The following is an 11,140-nucleotide window of genomic DNA, read 5'->3' on the forward strand; positions in this document are numbered from 1 at the left end:
CCAAGGTTGCTACTCGAGACCAAGGTTGCTACTCGAGATAATAAGGCTACAACTCGAGACTAAGGTTGCGACTGGAGACCTCATAACTCGAGATCTCAAAACTCAGTCGAAACCATGACTCGAGACCATGACTCGAGACCTCACTCGAGATCTCAAAACTTAGGCTGTTTAAATGTGAACTAAAATACTTGGTTTTGTTAACACTTAATTAATTTATCAGAATCAGATAATTTTTGCAAAACCAAAATAGCTTTACTTGAATAAGCTTCTGATGTATTAATTCTGGCCAAAGCTGATTTAGTACATCTATTTATTGTTCAAGTATTATGAAAGCTATGTTGAGTATGCATTACAAACCTGAAATGTCTTAATTCTGGCCAAAGCTGATTTAATTCATTTATGTTTAGCATGCTTGACAAGTGCATAACTAAAGTGATTGTCTCATTTCTGGCCAAAGCTGATTTGTCACGATTACTTTGCACACATACTTAAATGATTACACTTCTGGCCAAAGCTGATTTGTCTTCGTTTAAGTAGAATTTTTACTAAGTCTATTATTTTGATGTTAGTAATAGACATTATCACAGCTTCATAATTAAAATGGTCATTATTTATGCCTGCCTTAGTATAACAAGCCCATTAGATCACATTAGGACTTCTTTTTTTTGTATCATAACTTGCTCATCTTATTTCCACTATCAGCACCCAATTGCGGGATTCCACCTTTGACTGGTGATAACTTTGCTGAATGGAAGGATGCCCTCATGCTTACTCTAGGATTGCTAGACTTTGATTATGCTTTAAGAGAGAATAAGCCAGCGGACCTTACCGCTACAAGTACTGCTGCTGAGCAGATAGTCCATGATAAATGGACTAGGTGTAACCGCATGTCTCTCATGTTCATGAAGCAGTCCATTCATAACTCAATCAGAGGGGCCATTCCTGATTCTGAAGATGCTAAAACCTATTTGGCTTCTGTGGAGAATCAATTCAAGGGAACATCAAAGGCACACGCAAGCACTCTTATCCTCAAGCTGGTGACAACTAAATATGATGGGAGGAGCGGCATTCGCGAACACATCATGATGATGCATGACATGGCCAATAAGCTGAAGGGCCTTGAGATGGAAATCAGTGATGGTTTTCTTGTTCACTTCATCATCACTTCGCTTCCTTCGTCCTATGAAGCATTCAAGATCAATTACAACACTCAGAAGGACAAATGGACGATGAGTGAGATGATCGCTATGTGCGTGCAGGAGGAAGAGCGTATGAAGATGGATCGCACTACTGATGTTGCTAACTTCACCACCTCCAGCTCAAAGAAGAGGAAACCCAATTAGTTAATAAGGGTAATATGGTCCATCAACAATTACCAACTAATTATTAATAGGTTATTAATATATTTTGATCTAATATAATATAAATGATTATATAGGCTACAAGATTAAATATTACATTTATATATTTAATCTCACATATTTTTTTGCATGCCTTGGGGCTTGGGCTCCTTACCATTCAACAACCGAATTCCTTCTCAATTGAATTGACCTTGTGTAAAAGTAGGAAAAAAGAAAGGACTATAATAGTAAAATACACCCACATTTCATTTTAAGGTTATATAAATTTGTTTCCAAAGAAAATTTTTGCCATCATGCCATCCTTATAATGTGCCATTCACAATATATCTTGCGTTAGACATAAACAAATCGTGTTTGGCATGTGATTGCTGCATACTTATTCTTGGTGTGTATCCTTAAAACTTAAAAGTTCATGTGTAACTAGCACTAACTTGATTGTCTAAGCTTCATTCCAATATTTACTCCAAAACACCCGACCCTAGTATCAACACTTGACCAACAATCTCTGATTCTCAGTCACATTATTCTTAACACTTACGTACTCGAATATCGATTTGTGTGTTTGCGAATAGCTTATCAAGACATGCTAAAGGAAACTTGTATTATGATTTAAATCTAATACTAATAAAAAAGTATATTTAATGCCACATGGCATTCTTATACTAAAACAAAAGCCTACTTAATGCCACATTACATTATTTCCTTCAATTCACTATTATTATTAATTAATTAATACCAAAAAAAAACTTAACAACTTAATACTAATAAATATTTTATTGTTTACTTAGATAATGATTATTTACGTTTGACTAATCTAAAATATATAGTTAGTTATTAGTAATAATTCTACTTATAATAAACAATTTCAAATGATGTCAATGTGATAACACATTCTTATTCTTTAAAAGGATTTTTTTACTAAATGTTTAAAACATCTATTAAATAAAATATTATTTTATATTATAAAAATAAAAATGGTAAAGAATAAGTTAATCCGATATTTGAAAACCGGTTTACTTCCATGTTTTGAAAACACTTTTAATGTTATTAGACCCGTGTAATAAACGAGTTTAAGGATAGAATATCTTCATAATAATTTTGATGCAATTCTACACTCATTGAATCTCCTAAATAGAGTTATATTTTTAGGCTTGCCAAACCATTAATAATTACCAAAGGTCAGTGTTCCAGTGACGTTTTCAAGAAATATTAATCAAAATAATGGTTTATGTAATGAAACTCGACTATAGGTCCTATCACTGGGTGATCAGGTTATTGAGACATTCATATTATCCGGAAGTAACACTGGCACTTGAACGTTTATCCCTATATTTCGTTTAATATCGCCAAATAGAAGGATCCCGTTTAAATTAAAAAGAAGACAGTTTCCTTTCGCCCTATGTTTTGCCATGACGATAAATAAAGTTGGTTTATTTGTAAAAGAATAATATAAGATAATTAAATATCTTTTTAGTTAAAGATCAATTTGATTATTGACTTGGTTAATGGCAGCCATTAGTGGAAACCAAATCAAATACAACCAAAAGCCATGAATGCACATGGAACATAACTCTCACCGTTTGTCATTTTCATCAGCATATTATTATATTATATTAGTCAAAATCAAATGTATCTGGATCACTGATTCATCGGAGATTTGAGAATCAACTCACCAAGTTGAAAAAAACTGGTCAAACTTCAACTCACAAATTTAATTTAATTTAATTTATTAATAATAATAACGACTTTTATCACCATCATTAAACTTTGCTTCTTTCTCACTCGAATGTTGTTCAAATAAACAAACAACCACCATTCGCTGATAAAATTTATTTGCATAAATATCTAATTTGTTTCCGGCTAACTTGTTGTTGCTGCTGATATATTGTATCGTGTTTGATTATATCTATACAAAGATGTTATCGATCGGGAAGATTGGGCGCAAATTGTCGATGCAGAAGAGCGATGTGAGAGATCATCAGGCTTCTGCGACTTTAGATGACCTTGCTCTGGCTTCCAAGGTAGGGTTTCTGTTGTATGTAATGTTTATTTAGGTTGTTTTTCTGTGAATTAGGGTTTGAGTATGTAGTATGTTGATTTATTTCTTTCTTTCATTTTGTGATTTAGTTATGTGATTGTTCAATGTGGTTTGCACTGTGTTATGGTAACTTATGTATATATTTAGATGAGCTTCTTTTGGCTTTGAAGGTAGGGTTTGTGTTAGGGGTGATGTTGTATGTGCTGATTTTGGTTAAGAGTTTGAAGTTTTTGTGTAAATTGAGTGTGTTAGGGTTTGAGATTGATTATGTATTATGTTGATTTTTTTCTTTGATTTTGAAATATAATGTGCATGTTTAGATGAGTGAGTTTGCTCTGGCTTTGAAGGTAGGATTTCTGTTGGATGTAATGTGATATGTGTTGATTTTGGCTGTGTATTTGCTGATTTTTGTGTATATTGAGCGTGTTAGGGTTTGAGATGATTGACTATGCAGCGTGTTGATTTTCTCTTTGAATTTGAAATATAATTGTGCAACGTGTTTGCGCTGTGTTATGGTACCTCATGTACATGATTATGCACATTTGTTTGAGCTTGCTCGGGTTTCGAAGGTAGGGTTTGTGTTAGATGTAATGTTCTATGTGTTGATTTTGATTCTGAATCGTTTTTTTTTTTTGGTAAATCGAGTGTGTTAGGGTTTGAGATTGATTGAGTATGCGGTGTGTTGATTTTTTTTCTTTGATTTTGAAATATAATTGTGCAATGTGGTTTGCATTGTGTTACGGTAATACGGTACCTCGTGTATATGATTATATTCTGAAAGTAAGAAATTTGGATAATTCAAGGTCAACTGGTTTGAGATTGCATGTTGCAAGTCAATTATTAAGTTGCCATCGATGACCACAGGCAATGCTGCTAGAAACTGATTGTAGTTCTTCTTTTTTTTTTTTTTTCAGGATATGCAAGATATGAGAAACTGCTATGATTGCTTATTAGCTGCAGCTGCTGCAACCGCAAATAGTATATATGGTAAGCGTTTGAATAAATGAATTAGTGGGAAAATGCCATACTTTCTGCATCAAAATTAGGGTTAATGAAGTGAAATAGAAGATCATCAGGGAATCAGGGATTATTAACTGCTACCTGAAATCATCCTTGTACAATGTGAGATATTTGATTTGAATGTCATTCGGAACGCTTTTGGTAACAGTATGTTGTAAAACTAGAAGGTATGATGTTAAGATTTTATTGTGATTGATACTTGGATTTGCTTGTGTTAATGAGATCATACCGAGTTGCAAGAAAGTGCGTTCAGGATCTAAAATTCCTTATAAGGCTGAAGGGTGTAGGGGTCATGGTTGGGACATGATTCGCCACGTAGGAACATGAATGGAAGGCTACACCACCCCTTGTCTGATCCACCATGGTTCGGATGGATTAAACCATGGCAACCATGGTCCTCTTTTCCATTTTCCAATATTTTTCCTTTTTCTTAGAAAAAAATAAATTAAAATAAATAAGGGGATAGTGGTTTGGGTCATGACCACACCCTTAGGGTAGTGGTTTTGGATGATGGATTAGAGGTGGGTGACATGGCGCTGATGTTGAGGGTCATGGTGTGGTCATAAGGGTCATGACCACACCCTATAGCCTAAGTGACATCACAAGAAAGTCAACTGTCAACCCTAAGCTGAGAATGGACGTTACTGCCCCTAGTAAGAATTGTAAAACGTGAAAGAGGAAAGTTTAACCGTGGCGGCCTAAGAGGAAACTAAGGCTTACACTTGAATATACAAAATCTTTACTGCCATTCTCTCAAGGTTTTTTTTATATGGTAACCATGAGAATCCGCTAGGGGAAACTCACAGGGCCCCACAAATACCCTGCTAACCAGTGAGGGGACTAGGTAAATCGCAGCTTGTGATACGTATTGCGTACATCATGTTTTTATGAAGTTTGGTCTCACATAAATAGCTAGCAGTAACTTATTTCTCTTTCAAATACAGAAAATTAGAAATATATAAATATATAACTATAAATAACTTGTTTCGCAGAATTTTCGGAGTCGCTAAACGAAATGGGGAACTGTTTGCTGGGGAAAACTGCTGCGGTCTGTGATTCTGAAAAGGGTAATAAGAATTGTTTATTTATATTATCTCTGTTTCTTGCCTATGCAGACTGTAACTCACATGCACATTATTTCAGCATCACGCTCTTTATATTTTCATTCCATGCAGGAAACGTGTTAACAACTTTGGGGAATTTGCAATTGGAACTTCAGAAAATTGCTGATACTTATGTAAGTGTTTTATTTTATGAGTAAAATGCCATTTTCGACCCTGAGGTTTGGCCAGTTTTGCGACTTTCGTCCAAATTGTTTTTCCGTGTCTGGATCCAAAAGGTTTGAAATCTTGCCATTTTCATCCGGCTCATTAACTCCATCCATTTTTTCTCAGTTAAGTCAGGGGTATTTCCTTCTTTTTTGTTAATTTAAAGGGCAATGCGGTCTTTTTCGGGGGTAATCAGTCTTTTCACATAAAGTGAAAAAGACCGAATTGCCCTTTAAGTTGGCAAAAAAGACGGAAATACCCATGACTTAACCGAGAAAAATGGATGGAGTTAACGAGCCGGATGAAAATGACAAGGTTTAAAATCTTTCGGATCCAGATGCAGAAAAACAAACGTTCAGACAAAAGTCGCAAAACTGGCCAAACCTCAGGGACGAAAATGGCATTTTACTCTTATTTTATTGTCCTAACTCCTAATGTAGCTGCATAAGTTCATGTATTATAAACCTTTTCTCGTTTCCCTCTAATTGCCAGCGTTCTTACGTAATTGTGACAATCACCAACCCAGCAGAGTCTCTCCTCAGTGAGCTACTAAAAGTGGAGGTCCGTCTTTCTGTTTACAAATACTGCGTAACTGTATAATCTATATGTATATTTGCATAGTGTCGTATCTATTATGAACACTTATCATGTTTCCTTTGCTGCTGGTGCAGGAGATGAAACTTCAATGTCAAGAGAAAAGGTAAGTTGCGTTTTAAAACATAAAGGGCAACTGTTGTAAAGAAATTAAAACATAAAGGACATCTACTGTAAACAAATTAGACCATAAAGGACATTTGTTGTAATTTCGTTAGTTAAAGGACAGCGCTTGAAATTCTGCTGAAACTTAAAGGACGTAAAATGCAATTTACCATTAATTTTATTCTATACTTGGTCATTGAAGTAAAAAGGTTTATTGATTGAATATGAATATGAATATGCAGAGAAGTGTACGATCACATGATGGCTCAACATAGAGAGAAGAGAAAACTGAAGAACGGTAAATTCGAAAGTTCAATTGCACAAAAACTGCAAGAAGCTCAAGATGAATATGATGAAATGGCTAGACTATGTGTATTTCGGGTGAAATCGCTCAAGGATGGACAATGGCACAGTCTTTTGACACAAGCTGCTCGCCATCATGCCGCACAGGTTACATCTTTTTTTTTTTGTCTTGAATACACGTTTAATGTGACCGAGCTGGGCTTTATGTGCGCCTCTACTCCACGTGTTGAGAAAAAAAATTGATTAGGTTTCCCTTTCTACTCCTTGGAACAGTTGAATTTCTTTCGCAAGGGACTTAAAGCTGTTGAAGCAGTTGAACCTTTAATAAGAAATGTTGCCGAAAAGCATCACATCGATTGCCAACTCAGGGGATTGTTTGATCGTGGGTCCCAGGAAGGTGAACCTATGAGTGGCCATGAAATTGTTAATGATGGAGATTTAAGTTTTGATTATAAACAAAAGAAACAAGGACTCGATGATGATGACACCTCGCCAAATCCAATGGAGGTAACTTAATACATTTAGAAGAATAAATATAGAGTTAACTGCCATTTTCGTCCTTGTGGTTTGTCCAATTATGCCAGTCCAAGCCAAATATCAAATTTGTACCATTTCCGTCCCTGACATTCTTAAAACATGCCTTGTCCAAAAAACTAACGTCTGTTAAAACCTACTGTTTAATGAAGGGTAAAACCGTCATTATCCTTTTTTATTCTCCCTTTTTTAAACCCTATTAATAGGGTTTATGAAAATAAAGAAAATTGACGTTTTTACCCTTCATTGAATGGTAGCTTTTAACAGACGTTAAGTTTTTGGACGGAGCTGGCATATTTCAAGAATGTCAGGGGGTGGAAATGGTACAAATTTGAAATTTGGTTGGCATAATTGGATAAACCACAAGGACGAAAATGACGGTTAACTCAAAAATATATTTTGTATAATCGTTAGTTCTTTGCTTGTAAAATATCCAACTCATTTACAACCTTTGGAAGGGTAAACCAGTAATTTTACATTTATTATATTTTGTTTTTAAGCTGGACCCGGTAGATTTCCCATATTCTCAAGCTTCAATTTTAGAAGATTCAGAGGTAATACGATCATCAACTATCAGTCTTGTTCTCCTTGAAGCATTTAGTTCTTCAAACTGCTTGTCGGATGATGTGTCAAAACGGGTCATTTTTGGTACGGGTCGGTTGGATTGACCCGATCCTTTGGTTCTTTTTGCAGATAAATCAGAATAGACATAAAGGGGAGCAACTTTTCGGTAGACAAACTAGAGTTAGCAGCTATTCCGCCCCACTATACCCAGAAAAAACTAAGGCATCTGAAAAGCTTAAAGAAACGCAACCCGCACCAAAATCATACTCGTATGTACTACCTCCACCCGTCGTGGATACCCGAAATCCAATTTTAAAACCTGCTACATCTCTTTCTCATAGCACATCATCGGCTGCTTTGACCTCAAAAGCCCAGTCAACAATAAAAACCATTAACAATATTACTCCATCCATCCAGTTACCCTCTCCCGCCACGTCTACCGGAAGATTTTCATTCTCACAACGGGATAGTTATTACCGAACCGATGGTAGTAAAGTAGACAAACAACAATCTTACTCTGGCCCGTTACCACCAAGCAAGCAATTTTCTTTCAAAATTGCATCTAATAGCAGCGGGCCCATTACTGGGCCCATTACTTCTACTGAGCTTCCTCACCCGCCTTCTCGGGCCCCCGTTTCTCAGCCCAATTTGTCGAATAATACTTCACCTCCCTCTTTATCTTCTCCTAAAATAAGTGAGCTTCACGAGCTTCCTAGACCGCCTCCTAGTAGTTTAGCCTTTTCTAAACCCATTGCTATTTCGGGTGGTTTGAGTCGACATTCAGCACCGTTACTTTCGAAAAATCAAGATATTTCTCCGCCTAATAAACGGGCTATGTTAACATCATCAACATGTGCTTCACCTCTTCCGCTTCCACCTTCTGTTGTGAAATTCAACTCAAGTAAAAGTGGGACCTGAAGAACAAGCACTTACAGTTATAATTCTTTTAGATTTCCAACCGCGATCAACTGTTTCAGAAGTAGGCTTTTATGTACGCCCCGTCAAAGGTACTTCACTTCCCTATATGACATATTATTAGGGCTGCAAACGAACCGAACGAACGCGAACAAGACCTTGTTAGTGTTCGTTTGTTAAGGAAATATATATGTTCACGAACTGTTCATGAACACTTACCGAACGAGATGTCATGTGCGTGTTCATTTGTTAAGTAAATGAACGTGTTCATGCTCGTTTGTTAATTTTAGGTAACGAACGCAAACTATCGTTCATGAACATAAATGAACACAAACTAATGTTCATGAACAAAAATGAAAACAAATGAAAACAAACAAGCGTGCATGAATAGAATATATTATACATTGATACTTATTAAATATTTTATTTGTCGGAATTTTGATGTGATGAAAATATAAAAACTAATGAACACGAACGAACATAAACGAACACGTTACCGAACGTTCACGAACATAAATGAACGAACGTGTCCTCTGTTCATGTTCGTTCGTTTAACTAAACAAACGGAATTTCTTGTTCGAACGAACACAAATGAAATTCCCGCCGAACGGTTCACAAACTGTTCACTGAAAGTTCGGTTCATTTGCAGCCCTACATATTATGCAAGTCTGCTTGACGTTGCATGCTTTAAACATAAATATAATTTATTGAATTGAGATGCTCGGGTTTGGTGCAGGTTGAAACTGATTTGAAGAGAGTTAGGTAAGCGTGTGCATTTACAAAACGATGCGAGAATCCGGTGCCCACATGGCAATGAAGGCTTTTGAAATGTTATATGTTTGATACCTTTTTTATGGGACTGACATGAATAGTTGAATACAACCTTAGGTTAGGTATAGAGCAATCTCAAAACGATGTAGTTTGTATAAACTTTTTATCAGAGTATATGTGACCTCAAAGTAGGGTTTATGAAGTCAACATCAGGTTAAAAGTCAACGGGGTTTTGCCTTATTGTGTCTGGTTTGAGCTAAAAGTTGTATTTTTTATTTGCATCTTCATGTTTTGCTAGAACTGAGGAGAAATACTATTCATTTCTGTTTCTGTCTTGAGCCATACTGATGAACAGTTTAAATGGGTATATGATGCACACATGCAGTCCAGTGCAGTGTTTGATCAAGAACACATATTACATAACTCATCTTTATTTGCTCTATTTTGATAAACAAAATGAAAGAAGGCATATGAGATGTGTATTTTCTGATTGTTGATTATATATGTTAAGAAAAGTAGGTCTGCTGATTTATGACATGGCCCATTAACACGACATGATTCACGAACGGTTTCATGTTTGGGGTAAATGAGTTGACATGATTAAAACCGTGTCTAAACGGGCTCAACTCGCTTAACCCATCTATGACACGCATAACATGTTTAACTATCCTGCTAAATAGGTTACTAGGTCGACACAACACGTTTATGACCCGCTTATCATAATGAGATAGTTTTATAGTTTATTATATATCATAATTAAGGATTCATAATTTCAGTAACTTCTATCTATGCGTGTTAATTGTCATATCATTTTTTGGTCGTGATTAGTGAACTGTGTAAATAGCTGTGTTAAATGTGTCGTGTTTTTTGTATAATTTGCTTATATTTTTTCATGTTAAATGTGTCGCATGGTGTCATTATGTTATTGAATGAGTTACCTTTGATTGTGTTAAATGTATTGTGTCATGTAACCCACTTATTAAACATTTATGTGTTAGTGTTTAGGAAAATGACACGTTTAGCTAAATGTGTTGCGTTTGGGATTACTACAACCATACCTAGCAAAATCCAGCCTTTAGCAAAGTTATCGGCAGGGTCGTGAGGGGGTGCATGCAAACTATACCTCTATTCTTGAGGAATGAAGAGACTGCTTCCAAAGAGACTTCCTATTCTAAAACAAACGGAAAATAAACAATACCAATAACTAAAATGGTGAGAAAAGTAAGACAGGGTCATGAATACCATCAAGTAGCCTATAGATACAACTACAGGTAAACAATATCATACATAGTCCACTTCTAAACCCTTAACAAAAATCTATACCCTGCTAAGAATCTAAACTCTATAAGCTTCTATCCTCGATTATGTCCCCATAGAGATGCAACTCTAAAAAATCATGCTTAATCTGCTCATCCCATGTTATTTTGGGCCTACCTCTATTCCTCCCCTCCACAATAAGGGTTTTTACTGCTTGATCCGCTCATATTAGGTCACGTTCGGGTTTACTAATCATGTAAAAGGTGCCATGTCGTGTTTGACCAGTTTAACATAACACGACACGTTTTATCAGCTCGACTAAGAAAGGCTCGGCATTAGTCACTGTCCTGAAAAGGATAGAGAAAACCAAACAAAAGTATTTGAACCAACCCATCTTTATATTTCGTTAC

General features: G+C 35.8%; 1 protein-coding gene across 2 annotated transcripts; it reads left to right on the forward strand.

The window, feature by feature from the left end:
- Positions 1-2,965: 2,965 nt before the first annotated feature.
- LOC110911308 (uncharacterized protein At2g33490) lies at positions 2,966-9,803 on the forward strand. 2 transcript variants are annotated; one of them, XM_022155913.2, is made up of 12 exons: positions 2,966-3,051; positions 3,278-3,382; positions 4,314-4,386; positions 5,412-5,486; positions 5,595-5,656; positions 6,180-6,248; positions 6,359-6,387; positions 6,629-6,836; positions 6,963-7,196; positions 7,724-7,777; positions 7,917-8,794; positions 9,439-9,803. In XM_022155913.2, the coding sequence occupies exons 2-11, from the start codon at positions 3,278-3,280 to the stop codon at positions 8,703-8,705; spliced, it is 1,698 nt and encodes a 565-aa protein (XP_022011605.1). In that variant the 5' UTR covers positions 2,966-3,051; the 3' UTR covers positions 8,706-8,794; positions 9,439-9,803. The 2 variants fall into 2 exon arrangements, with proteins under 2 accessions (XP_022011605.1, XP_022011604.1); XM_022155912.2 differs by lacking the exon at positions 2,966-3,051 and having other exon boundaries at positions 3,128-3,382.
- The last annotated feature ends 1,337 nt before the right edge of the window (positions 9,804-11,140 follow it).

This window comes from Helianthus annuus, chromosome 15 (assembly GCF_002127325.2).
Source record: "Helianthus annuus cultivar XRQ/B chromosome 15, HanXRQr2.0-SUNRISE, whole genome shotgun sequence".
In the NCBI taxonomy this organism is placed as follows: Eukaryota; Viridiplantae; Streptophyta; class Magnoliopsida; order Asterales; family Asteraceae; genus Helianthus; species Helianthus annuus.